A 22,579-nucleotide genomic window follows, 5' to 3' on the forward strand; every position below is an offset into this window, starting at 1 on the left:
AGATAACCTCTTACTTGCCTGTCTATGTGTTTCTTTCTTATTTCCACTCTGGAGAAGCTTATTTTCACTCAGACACTTATTTTTATCTTTCTCTCCTCTCACATCTAAGTAAACTATCTTCCTTCACCAAAAGAAAAATAAACAACAAACTGGTAGAAAAGCCCTGCTTATTATTCCAGCATGGTACCATCTTGGAGGTGTGGGGGTGGGAGAAACTGGAGGTGCTCAGGACCTTCATAAAGTATATGCTCAACCTTTTAAACTATCTCTAAGAGCCAGAGCGATAGTACATGGGTTAAGGATGCTTACCTTGCAGAAAACTGGCCCGGGTTTAATCCCTGGTACCCAATCTGATTCCCCAAGCCATGTCAGTTGTGATCCCTGCATACAGAGCCAGGAGTAACCCTAAGCACTGCAAAGTGCTGCCCCCTAACAACTCCCCCAAATTAAAACTAAAAAGTAAACTATTGCTCAAGCCCACCATCACTTACTCAGCATTGGTAAGGGTTTTGGCTCGTCGCGGGACTTTAACAGCAGTTGTGCTTTACTCTCAGCCCAGGTTGTCCACTTTGCACATGAATGTAACATTGGATCTAACCTGTGGAAGCACAGCCTGTAAGCAGCAACTTCCTGTGTGAGTGTTGAGGATCGCACAAGAGTCCAGACACAAATAAATGATGGTCCATCTCACACAAAAATTAATTTCAGTTGCTCTCAGCACAGATATTTTAATTTATAGATGGTCACCTTTAACACAACTCTTTCCCTGCTATATATATGCTTTTTGTTTATTTGAGGTTGGTTTGTTTGTTTTTGCTTCTCATTTTCAACACTCACTCTAGCATTAATACAAAACCCCAACCAGCCTAATAGTCGAGAAAGCACCTGCTCTGCTGTGCTATCAGTTGTCCCTTACTTGGAGAGAAGGTACTACACAGCCAGCAGCGAAAGAGGTAGCTCTTGCTTTAAAAAGTAGATGGGTCCAAACACTGAGACTTCATATCTGACTGGTGGAACCTGGTTTCATTGGCAAGTTTCCAGTATCTTTCTCGCAGAAGGAATGCAGCACTTTTCGGTTGTCTTTGACGAGTGAAGATTCCCTTCTTATTCCCCATCACTCTTAATGTTGCTAAATAAAACAAGACAAGTGTCAGATAACTTCTGGTAAGCCAAACTGGAGCCAAACACGGAACCCAGAGGGACACTAATAACGGTGTCTTGTATAATTTAGGGTATGTGGTCTGAAGTGGCCTCTAATGGATTTAAGTTCTAAATATTACCAACTTCCAAAATATTTCAGCTTCCTGGTGAGTTAATTCGTCATTTGGAAGAGAAAGAAACCCAAAATCAGCTCTACTTGGAAAGCCTTTCTCAAGAGCATTCCCACGGGAGTTCTAATCAGTCAGGACAACTAAGAGGGATTAGCTAATAGATTTCATGATTCACCTAGGCTGACTCCAACTAGGTCCTTAAATTGCTTGTGGCTGGTTTACAAGAGCTGAAGCTGGGATGAGAAAAGTACTGATAAGAAAAAGGGCAGCTCTCAGCATTGCTTCTCTTGACTACCTAGTGAAAATGCAACTTCTAAAGGGAAGGAAGTCTGTGACCAAGAAGGCAAGATCAGGTTATCTACCACAATAAGCAAAAGACCAGGCATTGCATAAGCATTTCACTTAGTCCCTATGCTACCCCACTTTAAGACTTAGGAAAAGAAAGCACCAAATGACTTGCCTAAGATCACATTGCTAATTCTTATATACAGAATTTTTCTAGAAGCCATTAAGAGAGGTTTCTGTTCTGATTTTATTTTTACTTTTTTCCATTCCAATTTTCTTTGAGAATGTAACCTTCCAAAAGGCCTGTCTTCGCTGTAATTTTCACAAATATCAAATCCTTTCCTACTATCCCCCGCCCCCCAAAAAATAATGATATTCCAAGAAACTAGTATTGTGGTATAATTAATAAAGAATGAGAAACATTCACCTGGAAACTGAAGTTAGAAATAGGAAACATTCATTTGAAAACCAACTGAAGCAGTCCTCCTTTGTCACACTTGATAAGTGCAGATTATATTCTCTTTGAAAACTTCAAGCACTTCACCTTTTGAAACTTACCTGTACCTGATTAATCTGGTTTTTACAAGTGAATAATAGAAGACTAAAATTCTCAGGATGTGACCCTACTCAGGAGTAATAGGGGCTGGAGAGATAGCACAGCAGTAGGGCATTTGCGTAGCACATGACTGACCTAGGATGGACCTAGACACAATTTCCGGCATGCCATATGGTCCCCTGAGCCTGCCAGGAGTAACCACTGATCGCTGCCGGGTATGAGCACAGAGTCAAGAGTAATCGGAGTGCCATTGGGTGTGGCAAAAAAAAAAAAAAAAAAAAAAAAAAAAAAACCCAAAGAAATAGGGGCCAGGAGAGATAGCGTAGAGGTATAGCATTTGCCTTGCATGCAGAAGGATCACCATCCTTCGAATCCTGGCATCCCATATGTTCTCCTGAGCCTGCCAGGAGTAACCCCTGAGTGCTGCTGGGTATGATCCAAAAACAAAAAACAGGAATAATAAGTAAATCCAATTTAGGGTCCACTTTTTCATCATACTACAGTAAGCCATACTTTTGCCCTAAACTGATAGAAACTTCCATTTGGCTTTTTTTTCACCATCGATTGATTTGGGAATTCTAGGAAATCCTCTTATGTAGATAAGACAGCTTTCCCCATTCTGATTTGCAGGTTCTTTCCAAATGAACAGAAAGCCCAACTTGAAAATAGTACTACAAACTGCCACTTACACTGGTCAGTCATAAAATCAGCAAAGTTCCAGATGAGCTCTCCAACCACATAGTCTTTACGTTTTTGATCCAGAACCATATGATACAGTGCTAGCAGATCTTTCTGGTACTCTTCACTGAACATAAGAGGTGGATCCTAAAATTCAAAACAGAGAATTTGAGTTGGAATTGAATAGAAAACTCTGGATAATATAAAACTCAAGTCTTAAGTAAATGCCAGGGAGCAATCTGAGAAACTGATTCATCCTTTGAGCCCCACCAAGAGGGATCCTTGAGGGGACAATAAGGAGTAAATCTGAGCACTGCCTGGTGTGGCCCAAAAACCAATGTATATTTGCTTTGGCTTCATTTCTAGTGTAAATGTGTAGAGTCTTATTTGTGTCTGTTCCAAGAGACCTGGAGGGCAGGGAAACATGCTCGTCTGCCTTATTTTGTTTTGTTTTTTGTTTTGTTTGTGTGTTTTTGGTTTTTGGGCCACACCCACACGCTCAGGGGTTACTCCTGGCTATGTGCTCAGAAATCGCCCCTGGCTTGGGGGGACCATATGGGACGCCAGGGGATCGAACCGCGGTCCGTTCCTTGGTAGCGCTTGCAAGGCAGACACCTTATCTCTAGCGCCACTTTCCCGGCCCTCTTCTGCCTTATTTTAATGGAATTGATCCTATACTGGTTCCTTCGAGCAACAGAGCTAAACTAAAAGTAGGTCAAGACTTCAGTCAAATTCATACCATGTCAGGTCACAATTAGCATGCAACGAGTAACTACCATTGTAGCCATATACATACTTACTCATTTTATTGGTCCTTATTGTGCTTTGCAGATAATATACGTTTTTACAAATTGAAGATCTATAGCAAATATTCAGGGGATGGTAATCACTATAGCAATAAAATATTTTTAAATCAGGTGTGAACTTTTATTTGTTTTTATTTATTTTGGGTTTGGGACCACACCCAGTAGCACTTAGGGGTTACTCCTGGCTCTGTGCTCAGAAATCTCTCCTGGCAGGCTTGGGGGACCATATGGGATGCTGGGGATCGAACCTGGATCTGTTCTGAGTCAGCCACATGGAAGGCAAACACCCTACCTACCACTGTGCTATCACACCAGCCCCAGATATGTACTTTTAAAAATATAATGCTGTTGTACAATCATAGACTACAGTAAATAAGCAACTCATATACATTGAGAATTTTAATTTTTCACTCACTTTATTGGAATATTCACTTTAGGGACCGTAGCAATCGTACAGCAGGGCACTTGCTTTGCATAAGGCTAACTCAGGTTCAATCCCTGGCATCCTATATGATCCCTCAAGCACTGCCAGGAGGAATTCCTGAGTGCAAAGCCAGGAATAACTCCTGAGCATAGCTGTGTGTACCCCCCCAAAAAATGTATTTTATTGTATTAGAACCAAACTCACAATAACTTGATACGCTGTATCAAGCAAAAGGATCTATCAGACACTGGTGACATAAATTCTTCCAAATAATTTTCTTAAAAATTCAGATTTCTTTTTTGGGGGGGTGAAGCAAGACCGTTTTTATTATAACTTAGAAAGATGTGAGGGGAGAGATTGAGGAAGTACGTGTTCAAGAGAGAACACAGGCTTGAAGAGCTAGCCCAAAGGTTCAGATTTCTTAAAAATTCAGATCTCGGGGCTGGAGAGATAGCATGGAGGTAAGGCATTTGCCTTGCATGCAGAAGTATGGTAGTTCGAATCCCAGCATCCCATATAGTCCCCAGAGCCTGCCAGGGGCGATTTCTGAGCTTAGAGCCAGGAGTAACCCCTGGGCGCTGCCGGGTGAGACCTAAAAACCAAAAAAAAAAAAAAATTTCAGATCTCAGATTTGCTCTTTAAATCTATGTTCTCTCTTGAACATGTACTTTCTCTTTTTCTCCTCAATTCTAAGTAAAAAAAAACCTATAATTCAGTAATTCAGTAAAATTATTCAGTAAATTCAGTAAAAACTATGTTTCACCAAAAAATAAAATCAGAACTCAGCAGACTCACCTGAAAATTGGCCTAGCAACTATAATTTTGGGTATCTACCCCAGGACACAAAAACATTCATTCAAAAGGATGTATACGCACCATTATTCACTACAGCACTTCATACAGTAGCTAAAATATGGAATCAACTTATAAGCCCAACCATAGATAACTAGATCATGAAGATGTGTATATATAGACAAGGAACAATACGCAATTGTAAGGAATAATGAAATTATGCAATTTGCTGTAACATGGATAGAACTGGAAGATAACATGGTAAATGAAATAGGCCAGAAGAGCAAACACAGGATGATCTCTCATGTGTGGTATTTAAAGTAACTAAAGGAAATAAAATGTTTTTTTTTTTGGTTTATTTTTTTGGCTTTTGGGTCACACCCAGCCGCGCTCAGGGTTTATTCCTGGCTCTATGCTCAGAAATCACTCCTGGCAGGCTCGGGGGACCATATGGGATGCTGGGATTCGAACCACCAACCTTCTGCATGCAAGGCAAATGCTTTTACCTCCATGCTATGTCTCCAGCCCCGAAATAAAATGTTTTAAAGGAAGGATACTTAGTTCAATCTTGGCCCCAGAGTATAGGAAGGACAGAAGGAAAGAAATCGAAGGTGTGTGTGGGAAGAAAACAGATGAGGAGCAACAGGGGCAGGGGTCAAAGGGATTTCAGTACATAAGTGTTACTAAGGACAGCTAAAAAGCCATATCACAGAGCCAACACTGAAATCATAAGACTAAAACTCAAAAAGGTGCCTGTCAAGGGGCTGGAGAGAAAGCATGTAGGCAAGGTGTTTGCCTTGCATGCAGAAGGATGGTAGTTTGAATCCTGTCATCCCATATGGTCCCCCGAGCCTGCCAGGAGCGATTTCTGAGCCTAGAATCAGGAGCACTAGCTCCTGAGCACTGACAGGTGTGACCCAAAAACCAGAAAAAAAAAAAAAAAAAGGTGCCTGTCGAGGGCTGGAGCGGTGGCGTAAAGCAGTAACGCCTCTGCCTTGCTTGCACTAGCCTAGGATGGAATGCGGTTCGATCCCCTGGTGTCCCATATGGTCCCCAAGCCAGGAGCGATTTCTGAGCTCATAGGAGTAACCCCTGAGCGTCACTGGGTATGCCCCCCCCAAAAAAAAAAACAAAAAGAAAAAAAAAGGTGCCTGTCATTATGCAGGTTGTGGAGGAGAGAGGGAAGGAATCTGGGAACACTGGTAGAGAGAGTTGGCAGGCGATGATTATCGATGCTGGGGAACACTGTGTCCCAAAATTCAACTATGAATAACTTTGTAAATCATGTATTTTAATAAAAATAAACCCTTAATTATATATAAAAATTTTCCAGAGTTGGAGCTAGAGAGGTACAACTGGTAAGAAGTTTGCTTTTTATTGCTAAGAGCAGATAAGCACACCTGAGCCCCAACCAGCACAGAACTGGGACCATCAAGTTGAGTCCTAAAACAAAACAACAAAAAAAGAGTTTCCCAGAGTTGAAGAACAAGCACCAAGACTGAAGAGGCCCAACAAAAATAATCCAAATAACACATTAGAATCAGAATGTCAAAAGCCAGAGCAAGAGAGGATATTGAAAGCAGCAAGATTGAAAGAAAGAATATAGGGCCGGGCGGTGGCGCTAATGGTAAGGTGCCTGCCTTGCCTGCGCTAGCCTCGGACGGACCGCGGTTCGATCCCCCGGCGTCCCATATGGTCCCCCAAGCCAGGAGCAACTTCTGAGCGCATAGCCAGGAGTAACCCCTGAGCATCACCGGGTGTGGCCCAAAAACCCCAAAAAAAAAAAAAAAAAAAAAAAAAAAAGAAAGAAAGAATATAAAAGAAAAGCTCGGGGCTGGAGCCATATCACAGTGGGGAGTGTTTGCCTTGCATGCGGCCAACCCTGGTTTGATCCCAGGCATCCTATATGGTCCCCCCAAACCAGCCAGGAGTGATTCCTACATGCAAAGCCAGGAGTAACTCCTGAGCATCATCAGGTGTGTCTCCTACCAAAATCAAAAAGCTCATAGAATTCATAGCAGATGTATCAAATGAAATTCTATAAGCCAGAAGAGAATGGTGGGACAGAGTAAAAAAAAAAATCTCAGCGAACTGAACACCTCACCAAGAATCTTCTATCCAAATTATTATTCTGTTTTTGTTTTGGGGCCACACCCGGCGGTGCTCAGGGGTTACTCCTGGCTATCTGCTCAGAAATAGCTCTGGCAGGCACGGGGGACCATATGGGATTCCAGGATTCAAACCAACCACATTAGGTCCTGGGTCGGCTGCTTGCCAGGCAAACGCTGCTGTGCTATCTCTCCGGCCCCATTATCATTCTGTTTTAAAGGAACAATACAGTTTCATGGGCAGGCAACAGCTTAGGAAACCTTGAAAACAGTTTTGCAAAAGGCATTTAAAAAGTTAAACTTGGGGGGCCAAAAAAAAAATTAAACTTGGGGCTGGAGAGATAGCCTAGAGGTAGGGTGTTTGTCTTGCATGCAGAAGGATGGTGGTTCCAATCTCGGCATCCCATATGGTCCCCTGAGCCTGCCAGGCATGATTTCTGAGCGTAGAGCCAGGAGTAACCCCTGAGCGCTGCTGGGTGTGACCCAAAAACCAAAAAAAAAAAAAAAAAGAAAAAGAAAAAGTTGTCAGCTTTTTGCCACTGAGTATGGCATTAATTCATGTCCCTTGTAGTTGCCCTCTATCAGATTAAAGATCTGTTTATTTTTAGCTTGCTAAGGGTTTTATATTTTTTCAGTAATGAATTAACATTTCATATATATTGAATTTGCTATGTCTATTCAGGTGATATTTTTACATCTACAGAAAATTTTTATTATAATTTTATATACCAATGCAAACAACATTTTTGTCACATTCCCTTTAAAGATAAAATACATACTTTATAAGCCTATTCATATTTTTTGGGGTCACACCCGGCTGTGCTCAGGGATTACTCTTGGCTCCTGCTCAGGTATCGCTCCTTGGCAGGCTTGGGGGATCATATGGGATGCTGGGGATCAAATCCGGGTCCATCCCTGGATGACTGTGTGCAAGGCAAAATCCCTACTACTATTCATATTTTTCCTTAAAGTTTTAATTCTACTCTGATTCTTTTTTTTTTTTTTTTTTTTTTTTTTTTTGGTTTTTGGGTCACACCCGGCGGTGCTCAGGGGTTACTCCTGGCTGTCTGCTCAGAAATAGCTCCTGGCAGGCACAGGGGACCATATGGGACACCGGGATTTGAACCAACCACCTTTGGTCCTGGATCTGCTGCTTGCAAGGCAAACACCACTGTGCTATCTCTCCGGGCCCTCTACTCTGATTCTTACTGACTGGTTTATTTAAAATGTACTGGGGCCGGAGAGATAGAAGAGCAATAGGGCCTTGCACACACTGACCTAAGACAGACCATGGTTTGATCCCCTGGCGTTCCATATGGTCCCCTAAGCCAGGAGCGATTTCTGAGTGCATAGCCAGGAGGAGTAACCCCTGAATGTCACCAGGTATGGTCCAAAAAAATAACAAAAAAAGATATTACACCAGCTTGAAGAAGTGTCATTCGAGTAAACAAGGTGGATTTAAAGGTGCAAACAATAATACAGTGGTCTAAAAGATAATTTAGGGGCTTAAAATCATGCCTTTCAGGGCCGAAGCCATAGCATGGCAGTAGGGCATTTGCCTTGAACACAACCAACCCATGACAAACCCAGATTCAATCCCTGGCATCCCATATGGTCCCCCAACCCTGCCAGGAGCAATTTTTGAGCACAGAGCCAGGAGTGACTCTGAGTGCCACAGGGTGTGTCCAAATAAATATTTATGCCTTCTATGCAGCTGGCTTCAGTTCATTCCTTGGTACCACAGAGTACACAAGTCCTACCATGGTGCCCCAGGTAATGTTTGACCTTGTAGCAGTTCTCCATTCTTTTGCATTCTCATAGGCTTTTGCATTGAACTATTGGCACAGTTTACTGAAAAATGAATGGAGGAGCCCATCGGCCTCTTAAACCCTACCTAAGATACCCCAAAAAAACCCAAATTCTACAAATAACTAGAGTAGGGGCTGAAGAGATAGCAGCACATCAGTAGGTTGTTTGCCTTGCACGCAGCCAACCTGGGCTGAACCCGGGTTCGATCTCCGGCATCCCATACGGTCCCCCGAGCGTGCCAGGAGCAATTTCTGAGCACAAAGCCAGGAGTAACTCCTGAGCACCACCAGGTGTAGCCCACCCACCCCCCAAAATACCTAGAGTATTATTATAGACCATTGTGGAAAACTGTTTTACACACCCAAGATAAGCATACTAATATACTGTGTCACTGGGGAACCTGTGTCAAATTTTCTATGTCAAAAGGCAAACAGGAGGTGTCTGGGTGAGGATGAAGGGCTAGTTGTGGTTCAAACACCCACAAAAGGGGTAAAGAGATGGCTCAGTATAACTATAGGCACATTATTTTGCTTTCCATGTCTCTGGCATGCATACATGGTCCTGGCACCTCTGTGATATTCAGTGCCAAGTCATTTTTGGCCATAGTACTGCCAGATGTGTAGAAGAACTATAGCAACTAGAGTGAGCACCACACCAAGAGCATCAACACGCATTTTCACACATCAACAGAGGGAAGAGAAGGGGCAGGGGAATAAAAAGAGAGCTAGGAGGGGCCGGAGCAGTGGTGCAGCAGTAAGGTGTTTGCCTTGCATGAGGCTGACCTAGGACGGATGGCGATCTGATCCCCCAGCATCCCATATGGTCCCCCAAGCCAGGAGCGATTTCTGAGTGCATAGCCAGGAGTAGCCCCTGAGCTTCACCGGATGTGGCCCAAAAATAAAAAGAGAGAGAGAGAGAGAGCTAGGAGTTTTTTAAAATGGAAAAAAAAAAGTCCCGCAAAAACAGCATGTGAAGTAAGGAAATGGACAAAATCATAATAAACAAGCTAGCAATGAAACTCTGCTCCAATATATATCATTCATTTCCCCCACTAATATTCAGCTGCTGTTTGTCAACCCTCCAGAGTGGTGGGAAAGAGCAATAAACAAAACTCAGCCTTTCTCCTGGATCCTTGAATAAGTGGGAAGAGCTAAGGAAGTGTGTGTCCAGTGAGCAAAGCTGAGATGAAGAGTAGAAGGAAGTTCCCTCAGCCTGGGCAAGAGGGAATCACGAACCAGTGACTGTGGGGTTCCAGGTGGAAGGAATGATCCACATGAGGTCAGTGAGCACAGTGAAAAGACCAGTGTCGAGTAAACAAGGCAAAGAAGAGGGATCCAGAAAGGAGCAAAGAGCATGCTAAAGTGATGTCCTAACAACCAGGAGAAGCCAGTGACATGCATGATGTGAATTTGGAGAAAGTTTCCCTAAGGACCACATAAATGAGGAAGGGACCTGAGTTTTGAGCAGCTGTTATGTGTTATGTGCTGTTATGTATAGGGAGCACTGTCATCAGAACAAGTGAGAGATGGGGGAGAAGGGACAAGTCTAGCCTGGGGCAATGAATGGCATCACTAAGAAGAAAACAAAGTTCCACAGCACTTACTTGGTGAATCCCTGCGATGCTATCTGCTCCATACTCGCTCTGAATAATGGGTTTCTGATAGGTCTTATGCCAGTTCTCAAACTGGGTTGCCAGTTGCAGCTGTATCACTTCCAAGTGCCCGGGGTCATGATACCAGGAGTAGTAACTATTCACACATATGACATCCACATAGGGGGCCTGGGACAAAGATATGAGAGTTTGTTCACCAAAGCACTTCATCAGAACATATGTTTATGAATCTTCTGAGAGACTAAGTTAGGGGTGCGAAAATTATTTAGATGCTCATAGGCATAGGAAATAGTCCAGACGTGACTTGAATGGAGCAAATCTGTAATGACAGCTTTTCCTCCCAGTCTGCCTGCAGCTGGGGGCTGAGGGCAGAAAGGTTAACAGTGAAAGTTTAATCTGAATGAAGGCACAGGGATGATCCCAACTGACCTTTGGACTTCTTCCAGCATTACTCCTGTCACTGCTCTTTTCTTACTTTGCCCTGGAAACTGTTCTCAGTTGAGAAATAGTTTTTCTCGTGAAGAAAGAGCTGGCACTATAAGTCATAAAATGCTAGAAAAAAATCCTTTATTCAGAGAGTAGCTGAGATGGGATTGAAACCACCTTGAGTCTAAACAAGTGACTTGCAACCACTTTGCACCAGCAGACAAGCACCCATCAGGATAGGGTGCTGACAAACACTGGTTTAAACAGTATGAGCTCAGATCTGAGCAGCAAAGACTAGACAGCTCGACTGTCTCACGACATGAGAACAAAATGCCTTCTTCAAAACCTGTGCTAGTCTGTATTGGCCCCATCTTTCCTGTGTGAGTCGAGGGCCCTGTGGCATTGGAAAGATGCTAAAAGAAGAGGATGCCCTTTGAAGGGACACACCTTCTGCATCCTACAGGTCAATCTGTAACCTCAGAAAGTCAGACACAGGCCTGAACAGAAAGCCCCTCAAGCTCTGGGCATTTCTTCACTCACTCTGTTGTTTTTTCTTTTTCATCACCAGTTTTCACATTCTGAGAAGCTGGTATTCTTCAGAGATGACACAGTTACAAGTGTTTCCCCATACATGTTAAAATGATGATGTTCACAATATTATATAATGTTTTCTCATTCATTCTTTCTTTAGCTAGTTTCTCTTTCTGTGGCATTTCTCCTTTTAAGTTCTGGCTTTCAGTTCTCTACCAAAAGCACATTTTCTTGCTGCCATGATTTACTACTTGATTCCCTAGTCTGGTTGATGACACAAACACTGACCTCTTACAAATTCAGACTCTCACTAAAGATTAAATGAGTTTCAGAATCCAGAACAATACTTTCAAAAATCATTCCTGAGTGATTCTGATGGCCAGTCAGAGTTGAAAGGCTGGACAGTGAGAACACTAAGCTCCCTTAAAACCTTTGCTATTTCATAAGCATATTAAATAAGCATATTTCATAATAAATATATAAGCATATTAAAATAAGCATATTAAATAAGCATATTGTAAGCATATTAAAATGAAGTATGAAAAATTCGGTAATGATACAAAAAAAGTGGAGATTGTACCTCATATTTCTGTACTTTTTTTGTTTTTTGTTTTAGGGGGGCCACACCTGGTGACACTCAGGGGTTACTCCTGGCTATGCCCTCAAAATTCGCTGGCTAGAGGACCATATGGGACCTGGGGATTGAACCCAGGTTCATCCTGGGTCAGCTGTGTGCAAGACAAATGCCCTACCACTGTGCTATATCTTCCAGCCCCCCTTTCCTGTATTTTTCTACAAAACTGAGGGGAAAAAAAGAAAAATGGGAGCTAGGGGCCAAGTGGTCTCAGGTGCGTTGGACAGAACTAAATATCCAAACCAAAGCCCAAACTATAACAATTAAAACATAAAATGGGGGGCCCGGAGAGATAGCACAGCTGTGTTTGCCTTGCAAGCAGCCGATCATGACCTAAGGTGGTTGGAATCCCGGCGTCCCATATGGTCCCCCGTGCCTGTCAGGAGCTATTTGTGACAGACAGCCAGGAGTAACCCCTGAGCACTGCCGGGTGTGGCCCAAAAACAAAAAAAAAAAAACAAAAAACAAACAAACAAAAAAACATAAAATGGGAGCTGGAGAGATAGCATGGAAGTAAGGAGTTTGCCTTGCATGCAGAAGGACAGTGGTTCGAATCCCAGCATCCCATATGGTTTCCCGAGCCTGCCAGGAGCGATTTTCTGAGCATAAAGCCAGGAGTAATCCCTGAGCGCTGCCAGGCGTGACCTCAAAAAAGAAACAAACAAAAAAAGCATAAAATGGACACTGGCAAGCCAGGGGTTTAAAGGATGAAAGTATAGAACAAACACTGGGAACTTTGGTGGAGGAAGTCAACACTAGTGGTGGGAATAGTTCTAATTCACTATCACTGTATGCCTGAAATCCAACTATGAAGGACTTGTAATTCATGATGGTTTCAATAAAATTTAAAGAACAACAACAAAAAATGCAGTTTGAACAAAAAATGAACTCAGGGGCTGGAGTGATAGCACAGCTGTAGGGCTGCACATGGCCTTGCATATGGCCAACCTGGGATGGACCTGGTTTGATTCCCAGCATCCCATTGGTCCCCCAGCCTGCCAGGAGCAATTTCTGCACAGAGCCAGAAATAACCCTACATGCTGCTAAATGTGCCCCCCCCAAAAAAAAAACCCATAAAACAAAACCACAAAACAAAGAATGAGCTCAATTTTGCTATGTGTAATCCTCCTGGACGCTCAATCACAGTGCCAGGTGAATAAGCAAGCCTTACACTCATGGTTAGCCCATAGTTTTGGCTTTTCCCAAGTAAGTTGAGATTGCTACATGACAAATAGAGGACAGGCAGAAGAGAGAAGTGTGGCGACCCTGAGGCTCACCCCCAAGTCTGTGTCAAACATGCTGTTGGTCACATAGGTCACGGGTCGGGAAGGGTCCAAGGCTTTGGTGTGGGCAATCAGCATCCTGTCCACAGAGGGCAGAAGACATGGGCACTGTCAGTCTGAGAAGGGCTGCTGGATATTTCCTCTCTTCTTCCCAACTTCCCCAGCCAGAACCAAAAAGAAAGAAAACTGCTGTTCTCTTCCCTATCATAGAGAGTTTTAGGCAAACAGTTAATTTCTAGACTTAGATCACTCTCCCTGAAATCAATAAATCTCTCACTCATTCTCTCTCTCTTGCTTGCCTGTTCATTCTCTCTCCTCCCCTCCTCCTCTCTCCAACCCAGGCTCTCAATCTCTTCAAAGCAAACTCTTGCTATTTATAGAAATGGGAAAATAGAAAACTGGGTAGATTAAATGAGATCATGGGGGGGGGGTTTACCTAACAGTGCTCAGGGTCTATGCCTGGCTTTCTACTTAGGAGAGACCCTGGCAATGGTAGGGATCATATGCCGTGCCAGAGACAGAATCAGGTTGGCTAGCACTGCCTCGTGCAAGGCATTGCCTTTCCTCCTGTATTGCCTCTTGCAATATGAACAGGGCACCATTATGAAGTGGGGAACACAAGGTTCTATGGGAGGATAATAGGGACTGGAGAGTCAAAGACAGCCTCTCTGAAGAAATGGCATTAACGCTGAACCCCACAACAGAGGTATAATTAAGCAGTCCTGTGACTGGGCAATCACTTTCACTCATGGTTCATCATGGTAGTTCACTTTCATGTTACATGGTATCCCTATGAGTGCTCTCTCATTCCAATCTTTATACCAGAACTGTGTTCCTTACCCTTCAATCCCAAATTTACAATCAGAAACAGTTTCTGTCAGCTGGAAAGCTAGTCTAACCCATCAGCTCTACCTACTGCTGAGGTAAAAAAAAAAAAAATCTACAATCCTCTCTCATCCAAAATCTCACCTGAATCCTCAGACTCCTATTCCTATTACCCTCACACCCAAAATTCTTTTTTAGCAGCAAATTTCCTCCGGGATGAGTCCCAGACACTAGGGTTTATGTTGCGATTAGCTATTGCACAAGCTTGTCCACACTTGAGAACCTTTCCTCTGTGGCTCAGCTTACAACATTCCATAATCGGGAGAAAGTGACATCTACAGTAAGAAAATAATCCCGCCCCCCCCACCCAGGGTCTGTTCTCCCTCAGAGAACAGGAAAGGAATCTTCTAAGCACCATTACTGCAAAGCCTAGTAGGGAAAAAGAAGGTATCAGCATTTACTGAATGGACTTCACCTGGCCTGATTTTCTCAACAAGGTAACTTGGGAACAGGTAGAATATGAATATTGAATATCCTGTTTATATCATTCCTAGTCAAGTTGGTTATCTTGGTTTCACTTTACAGTTAAAGCCAACTATCACAAAGAACTTTTGATTTTCACACTTTTAACACAGTACATTTCAGGAGTGGAAACAGATTTTGTTTGTCTAAAATTTTATTTAGAGAAGTCAATGCTGCCAGTCATCAGTGCTGAACCGTCCTCCCCTCAGCGCCTGACTGTACTTTCAGGATGCCTCATTTGGGCTTACACTCCTGGCCTTTCACTGGACTTGCAGAGAATTAGGCTTCCCATCTGTATGACACTTTATCAGTGAGTCTCCTTAATAGCTCAGTTATTATTTGTTTTAAAACCCTGACGTCAAGTTCTACAAAAAAGGTTATCTCTCATGGCCAGAGAATAGCACAGTGGGTAGGGTGCTTGCCTCTCACACAGTCAATGTGGGTTTGAGCCCTAGCATACCATTGTCCTGAACCCTCTAGGGGAGTGCAGAGTCAGAAGTAACACGTCTGAGCATGCTGGGTGTGGTGCAAAGGCAAAAACAAAAATGAAAGATTAACATTGGATTTTAGGAGTGAAAGGAAGTACTGGTGCTCACTGAATTAGATTAACAATTTAGGGCTTGGGAGGCGGAGAGATAGCACCTCTTTTTTTTGTTTGTTTGTTTTTTTGTTTTGTTTTTTTTGCCTTGCATGTGGTCTTTTGCCTTGCATGTGGCCCATCTGAGTTCGACATTGCATCCCATATAGTTCTTCAAGCCTACCAGAAGTAATTTCTGAGTGTAGAGCCAGAAGTAACCCCAGAGTGCTGCCGGATGTGGGCCTCCCAAAAAAACATCCACAGCAGTAGGGCATTTGCCTTGCATGCAGCCAACCCAGGAAGGACCCAGGTTTGATCCCCGGCATTCTATATGATCCCCCGAGTCTGCCAGGAGTGATTTCTGTGAGCAGAGCCAGGAGTAACCCCTGAGCACCGGTGGGTGGCCCCCAAACCAAAAATAAACCAAAAAAAACTGAAGGGGCTGGGACCAAAGCCAGTACAGCAGGTAAGGTGCTTGCCCTACACGTAGCCAACCTAGATTCAATCCCCAGTATCCCATTTTAGCACTGCCAGGAGTAATTCCTGAGTGCTAAGCCAGGAATAACCCCTGAGCATCACCAGTTATAGCCCCAAAACAAAACAAACCCCCCTAACAATTAGGGGGTTAGGAATTTGGCCCCCTCAAATGACCAAGTACCTTCAAATCTGGGCTAGAGTAGGCGCTGATTCTTAAAGCACCCCCATTCCTCAACCTCGGCTTTCCCATTGTTGCCAGCCAAGGTTGAGCTGGACACAAGGGCTGAGTCCTCATTCCCAAGATGACCCAGTGTGGGGGAGGTAGGGGCACTCACTTGAAGTAGTAACCAGCAGGCTGCAAGGAAGAAGCAGGCTCATTGGCTACTGACCACATGACCACTGCAGGGTGATTCTTGTCTCTGCGAACCAGTTCCTCCATCACCTCCAGGTGATGCTGCAGAGACTGGTTGCTGTAACTCTCCCTGCAGAACAAGGAGAGAGAAGAATGAGCCAGTTAAGGTCGACTAAGAGAACAAGCTGAGCCGGTGGGCAGGAGGCACTCACTTCAGCACGATGCCCACACCGGGACTCTCATCAATGACCACAATCCCATAGCGGTCACAGAGCTGCATCACCTCCTCAGCATAGGGATAGTGGCTGGTGCGGAAGGAGTTGGCACCAAGCCAGCGGAGCAGGTTGAAGTCCTTCATCAGCAGGGCCCAGTCAAAGCCCTTTCCTCGGATCTAGGGCAGCAGAAAAAAGCAGTTGTTTCTCTCATGTGCTTAATTCTGAGAGTCAGGTCATCAGAAGGAGAGTTGGGTCCAAATAGCCTGCTCAGAGCTGTCAACTGAAAGCATTTCCATAAGACTATTATCTCTGCCTGCTGTCCCACCTTCTACCTTCCAGGTGGGGGCGCTGTTGAGAGCCAAATAAATAGTTTGGGAACGAGGTGCTCGGGGTCTTTTGGTAGAGTTTATTAGCAGGCTCCAGGTGTTTTTTTGGAGCTGGTAGTAGGCTGACAAAGGACTCTACACCCAAATTTTTTACATCTTTACCCTCCTGTCTGTGTGGATTATTTGCTGTGGATAAATATTACCAAGATCTCCTCCCCTACAAGGGAATAGGGGAATGGGAATCAATTTCTCATTCTGAAAGCTCTCTGAGGACCCACATATCACTAATCAAGGTGTAAATGGGACCCAACACTCAACCACTTGAGGGACATATGAAAAGGAATACTAGGCAGTTCCCAAAGGATCCAGAAGCCCCAACTTACATCTGCATCTTCATGCTTGTTCACCCCGTGGAAATAGAAAGGCTTCCTGTTGATGAGAAATTGGTTCTCAGTGACCGCCACAGTTCGAATCCCCACCGGAAGGGTATAGAAGTCAGACACAGGTCCAGCTGCTGTGTGTGCGGTCAGCCTCACCTAAGAGCATCAAGCACAGACAGGAGGCATGCTGGATGGCAACCACTCCACACAGCCCACCCTTCAGCATAAAGCCTCCCCCATAATCCACAGAAGCTCACCCATTGCAAGCTGCAATGCAGAAATAATGTTTTTGGGTGCCACACCTGGTGATGTTCAGGAGTGACTCCCGGCTATGTGCTAAGAAATCACTCCTGGCTTGGGGGACCATATGGGACGCCAGGGGATCGAACCACAGTCCGTCCTAGGCTAGCGTGGGCAAGGCAGACACCTTACCCCTTGTGTCACCACTCCGGCCCCAACAATGCAGAAATAATTTGCGAAGAGGAACACCTCCACCAACAAGGTCACATGCTTCCTTAGTTCTTCAGCAGAGGGTTAAAAAAATCAGGCTGCATTCCATCACCACAACTCATGAAGAAGCTCAGAGGACTATGGCTGCCCACACAGCATGCCTGCACCCCTACTGGGTAGAGGTAGAAGCTATCACATGCCCAGACCTACTGCCCTTACCTCCAGTGAGTAGAGGTAGGCAGGCTCCTCATGCATCAGGTAAGGCCACCAGAGAAAGGCAGAGTCCACCTGCAGCTGGCCCTGACTTCCCTCTCCCTTAGCCACGACTTTGCCTTCCTTATCCATAAGAAACACATCCAGTTGGTAGTGGTCACTGCCTTGGACAGAAATCTGGTAATTCACCAGCCCTGCAAAAAACAAGAGAAATCAGATGAAAAGACAGACATTCAGAACCCAGACCTAGGCCATACTGGGCAGGGCAACCCTGTAGATACCCAGCCAGCAGTTTGCTTATTTATTGAGCTCAATCAGCACCAAGGGGAGATTAAATGACAACACCACGGAGGAAAGGACATGAGAGTCCTCAAATTCTGGGTGAGTCACACATAATTATGTGACTTTTAGCAAACCCTACTTCTCATTGAATTTCTTTCACAATCCTGGTCAAACTAGATGAGTGAACCATCCAAAGCATAGTTCTTTTTTTTTGGTTTTTGGATCACACCCGGTGATGATCAGGGGTTACTCCTGACTGTGAGCTCAGAAATCGCGCCTGGCTTGGGGAACCATATGGGACTCGGGGGATCGATCCTAGGTCCGTCCTAGGCTAGCGCAGGCAAGGCAGGCACCTTACCTCTAGCGCCACCACGCCGCCCCCACCAAAGCATAGTTCTATAGCCAATGCATAGAGACATATTCCAGCCCTTCATAAATTTATGGAAGGATTTATGGAAGGATTCCTAAAGCCTTGCAAGTGGGACTTACTGGATTTTTGTTTCTCAGCTGAACAGAACTATGAAGGTGAAGAAATATAAGAGCCTTTTCCTGGGGCCTGTTCCACACGGGAACCTGACTGGGGTACAGCCAGGTAGCAGTTCTCACCAGTGTCTTGGTCCACCCCCGTGGTGACAGTGATGTCGTCTATGTAGGCAGTAGGTGTGGTGTAGAGAAGCACTGGCCGGTGCAGTCCCGCATAGTTGAAGAAGTCAAAGTGCATGTTCTGGACAAAGTAACCTTTAGGGTACCTAAGGTATGAGTTCAATGACCAACTGGAACCAAGTTCCTGGGTCCTTCACCTCAGAGCACACCCTGGGATCCCTGCCAAGGCCCTGCCCCTAGAGGGAAGCTTGAGATGGGATGGGGTGCTCACTTGGAAGTGTCATGCTCGAAGAGGATGGTCCCCGGCGGCAGGGTGTGGGGGGTGAGTGTGTTGTTGATGGCGATGGTGATGCGGCAGGAGGAGAGGGGCCCACTCTGGACCAGCTTGCTGATGTCTGCCTCGAAGGGGAGATGGCCCCCCTCATGCTCTGTCACATGGATCCCATTCACCCACTGAAGAGAGCAATGAAGAAAGCAATGGCAGCCTGAGTGCTTCTGAGTAGATGGAATATGAGGGCCTGCCAGCTACCAACCCCACCCACCAACTGACAAGCATCAGGCTCCAGGTAAGCAAAGGAAGTACCTGCCAGGATACAGAGCCCAGTAGGGGACATGAGTGTCTATCCCCTCCATGTTGTGGGTACCCCTACGCACCAGGCATGCCCACACCCACTGCACTGACCACAATGGCATAGTAGTGAGCGCTGCCAATCCTCAGCATCACTCTGGTGCCCAGGTCCTGGGTCCATCGCTGGGGCAAAGTCACCTCCTGTTCGTACCACACCCAGCCAATAAAGCTCCTCAGCCGAATATCTTGGCCCACGTCGTTGAAACTGGATGGTACCGGCATGTCCAAGGTGGGACCAGACTGGGGAAGGAGCCAGACCATATGGGGGTCAAGATCAGAACCTACAGGAATCTGGGGCCGGGAGGTGGCGCTGGAGGTAAGGTGCCTGCCTTGCCTGCACTAACCTAGGACGGACCGCGGTTCGATCCCCCGGCGTCCCATATGGTCCCCCAAGAAGCCAGGAGCAACTTCTGAGCGCATAGCCAGGAGTAACCCCTGAGCCTCACAGGGTGTGGCCCAAAAACCAAAAAAAAAAAAAGAACTTACAGGAATCTGAGACCAGCCTGGCTCCCTCTGCCCACTGGAAGAATTGGAACCAGATGACATCCCCTAAACCCTAGGATCTTGGGTCACCCCACCTTCGTTTATATTTGCCAGCAACTGACCTAAGCCCTCAAAAGCTCATTCATGTCTCACAGTCCCACCCAGCAGCCACTCAGTCAACAGGACACCCAGAAAGCTGTGAGCAGACTGTGTGGGACAGAATGCTGATCGGTGGGTAATGGTAATGGCCTCAGAGAACAGGAACTGCCTTCAGGAGCCAGAACCCAAAAGCAGCCAGGACAATCTGGGCAAGAGTTGAGGCAAAGATTTCCAGGAGCCGCAAGATCTGGGCCGGGACAAAGCACTGAGAGGGTGATTTCCCTGGGGGTTCGGCCCAGACACACAGCAGGGCCGTAAGCCACACCCACTGCCTGGAGAAAACAGTTTAGGGTTGTCAGAGAGCCTATGGGCGGCAAGTTCTTTCTCAGGGTGAGTGGCAAGCTCAGGGTACAAGCCTGCCTCACGCTGTTAGGATGTTGCAAGGGCAGCGGGAAATTGGGGCCAGCCAGGGCAGCTCTCCGGGGGCACGGGGTGTGGCATGCCTGGCTCCGGATTCGAACTGTCTTCCCTCCCTGCCCAGAGCAGCGACAAAGATCAGAAAAAGCGGATGTAGGGCCGGAGAGACAGCACGGAGGTAGAGAGTTTGTCTTGCACGCGGACGACCCGGAACGAACATGGGTTCGATTCCCGACGTCCCCTGAGCCTGCCAGGGGTGATTTCTGAGCACAGAGCCAGGAGTAACCCCTGAGGGGTGCCGGGTGTGACCAAAAAAAAAAAAAAAAAGAAAAGAAAAAGTGGGTGTGGGTCGGAGAGATAGCATGGAGGTAGTGCGTTTGCCTTGCATGCAGAAGGACGGAGGTTCGAATCCCGGCATCCCATAGGGTCCCCCGAGCCTGCCAGGAGTGATTTCAGAGCGTAGAGTCAGGAGGAACCCCTGAGCGCTGCCGGGTGGGACCCCAAAATCAAAACAAAAAAAATGTATGTGGGATACGATGTACACAGCCAACACTAGACCCCACCAGCTCTCTTGCAAGGAACTGAACTGGCGGGAAACAGGCCGGCGGCGGGCCAAGCTTAGTCTCGCTGCGCCTTGAATCCAGGTCCTTCCTGCAGATATCTGTGCATGACTTCCCCTTTGCGGCCCGCCCCATGCACCCCCAAACCAGCGGGCACTAGCGGACTAGCTCCCCCATTGCGGCTTGCACCAGCCCATACATACCATGAGGACCCGCCCGTGCTGCAACCGACACCCCACCTATGCATGCCCCTTCATCTCCACCCACGCCCGGGAGGCGGCACATTGCAGCTCGGGTGCTCGGGACTCCCCGCGCCGCGCCCGCACCTCTCGCAGCGGCGCCCGGTACCACTGCTGCTCCAAGCCCTGGCGCCGGTCGTCGGAGAAGTCGGCGCGGAAGCTCCAGAGGCCCGACAGCTCCTTACGCTCCCGAGACGGGCTCTCCCGGGGGTACAGCAGCCCGCCCTGCAGCGCCAGCCCGCAGCCCCACAGCAGCTGCTGCGCGATCACGGCCCACACCGCCCGCCCGCCCAGCATGGTTCCTGCTCGCGGCCGCCCGCTGCACTGGGTCCCGGGCCCGGTCAGCGCCGGAGAGAAGTAGAGGGACCCGGGTCACGTGCCCTGCGGACGATCGGAGCATGCGCCGCCCTTAAACCGCCCCCCTCTAACCCCCAAGCAGCACACGCACACCCCCAAATCTCCGTCACTCTCCTCTCCGGGATCTGCACCGCTGCGGCCCGCGCCTCTGTGGCTGCCTGGTCCTCGCTGCCCCGCCTGGGGTTCCACTTAAGTGACAAGTGGCAAGGCCTGTCCACCCATGGGCCATGATCTGGACCCCCGGCTTGCCTTGCTGAAAAGGGCCTGGGGAAGTTCTGCCTGGAAGGGCCAAGTACCATGGGGGTAAAGTGAAAGCAAAAAGGAAACCCGACCTTTTGAGTTGCTCCCGCAGGGGACCAAGACTGCAGGCCCCCGCTGCGGATGAGGACCGGGATGCAGGCCCCACGTAGCATTGTTAGGACCCGCACTGCAGGCCCGAAGCAGCCTCGGTGGAGGGGCTATGCTGTGCTTGCTGGCCTTACAAGGATTTTGCACTATGTTTACTTGCTGAGGGTGTCCCACCTCTTGCCAGAGGTAGCGGAAAATCTTCAGAGCTGGTTGTGCCAGGAGTAGTCATTGGCATGGAACATTTTCTCTGTAGCCCAAAGCAGCTTCTGTTCATCAAGAACCGGAATTTGGACTCAGGCCATCACGAACGAGTAAAGTCGCAAGGATAGGGAGAAACTATGCAGTAGACAATTATTCAAACAATTACATCCCCCCCCCTTTTTTTACACACACACACCCTTTTTTTTTTTACTTAAAAAGTTTGCAATGTAGAAAAAGAAAAAGAAAAATGTTTGCAATGTGGGAGCCGGAGAGAGAGCATGGAGGTAAGGCGTTTGCCTTGCATGCAGAAGGTCAGTGGTTCGAATCCCGACATCCCATAGGGTTCCCCGAGCCTGTCAGGAGCGATTTCTGAGCGTAGAGCCAGGAGTAACCCCTGAGCGCACCCAGGTGTGATCCAAAAACAAAAACAAAAACAAAAAAAAAGTTTGTAATGTGTTCATCTTCACTCTAAAGCAAACTGATAATGAGACTGAAAATGAGGCCCTAGGGCAATGAAAATAAATATATATCAGGAGCTGGGGTCTAATGATTTCCCCCAAATGTTTATAGTATAAAAAAATAGGAAAGTAGGGTGGAAAATTATAGGCACTCCTATTGCAACATCGTTGGAATTGTGTCGCAGGAGATGCAGATAAACATTTAGTACAAAGTGTTATTATGGAGAATCAGCATTTCTCAGGCTGGTCCATATGGCTTCCGAATACCCCCCGAAGACACTTCAGTGGGCCACAGGTAACAATCATGTAAGTTTGGGGGCCTATGAGGAAGACTAGGAGCCGACTGTAGGGA

At 46.5% G+C, this 22,579-nt stretch overlaps 1 protein-coding gene across 2 annotated transcripts; it reads right to left on the reverse strand.

Annotated features, from left to right (window-relative positions):
* Nucleotides 1–698: 698 nt before the first annotated feature.
* Nucleotides 699–21,192, reverse strand: GUSB (glucuronidase beta). 2 transcript variants are annotated; one of them, XM_049789511.1, is made up of 12 exons: nt 20,951–21,192; nt 19,120–19,305; nt 18,709–18,890; nt 18,441–18,583; nt 17,559–17,746; nt 16,893–17,045; nt 16,181–16,359; nt 15,952–16,098; nt 13,210–13,294; nt 10,333–10,509; nt 2,802–2,937; nt 699–1,129 (listed from the first exon to the last, which is right to left on the reverse strand). In XM_049789511.1, the coding sequence occupies exons 1-12, from the start codon at nt 21,158–21,160 to the stop codon at nt 966–968; spliced, it is 1,950 nt and encodes a 649-aa protein (XP_049645468.1). In that variant the 5' UTR covers nt 21,161–21,192; the 3' UTR covers nt 699–965. The 2 variants fall into 2 exon arrangements, with proteins under 2 accessions (XP_049645468.1, XP_049645469.1); XM_049789512.1 differs by lacking the exons at nt 18,441–18,583; nt 18,709–18,890; nt 20,951–21,192 and having other exon boundaries at nt 19,120–19,289.
* Nucleotides 21,193–22,579: the final 1,387 nt, after the last annotated feature.

The sequence above is a fragment of the Suncus etruscus genome, chromosome 15 (genome assembly GCF_024139225.1).
Source record: "Suncus etruscus isolate mSunEtr1 chromosome 15, mSunEtr1.pri.cur, whole genome shotgun sequence".
Lineage (NCBI taxonomy): Eukaryota > Metazoa > Chordata > Mammalia > Eulipotyphla > Soricidae > Suncus > Suncus etruscus.

Excerpts from the sequence above, each read along its gene's own strand:
- GUSB (XM_049789511.1), bottom strand. The coding sequence starts at position 21,160 with ATGCTGGGCGGGCGGGCGGTGTGGGCCGTGATCGCGCAGCAGCTGCTG. Across the intron at positions 19,306-20,950 it reads ACCGGGCGCCGCTGCGAGAG|TCTGGTCCCACCTTGGACAT; the intron begins GTGCGGGCGCGG and ends CTCCTTCCCCAG. Across the intron at positions 18,584-18,708 it reads TTCGAGCATGACACTTCCAA|GTACCCTAAAGGTTACTTTG; the intron begins GTGAGCACCCCA and ends CTCATACCTTAG.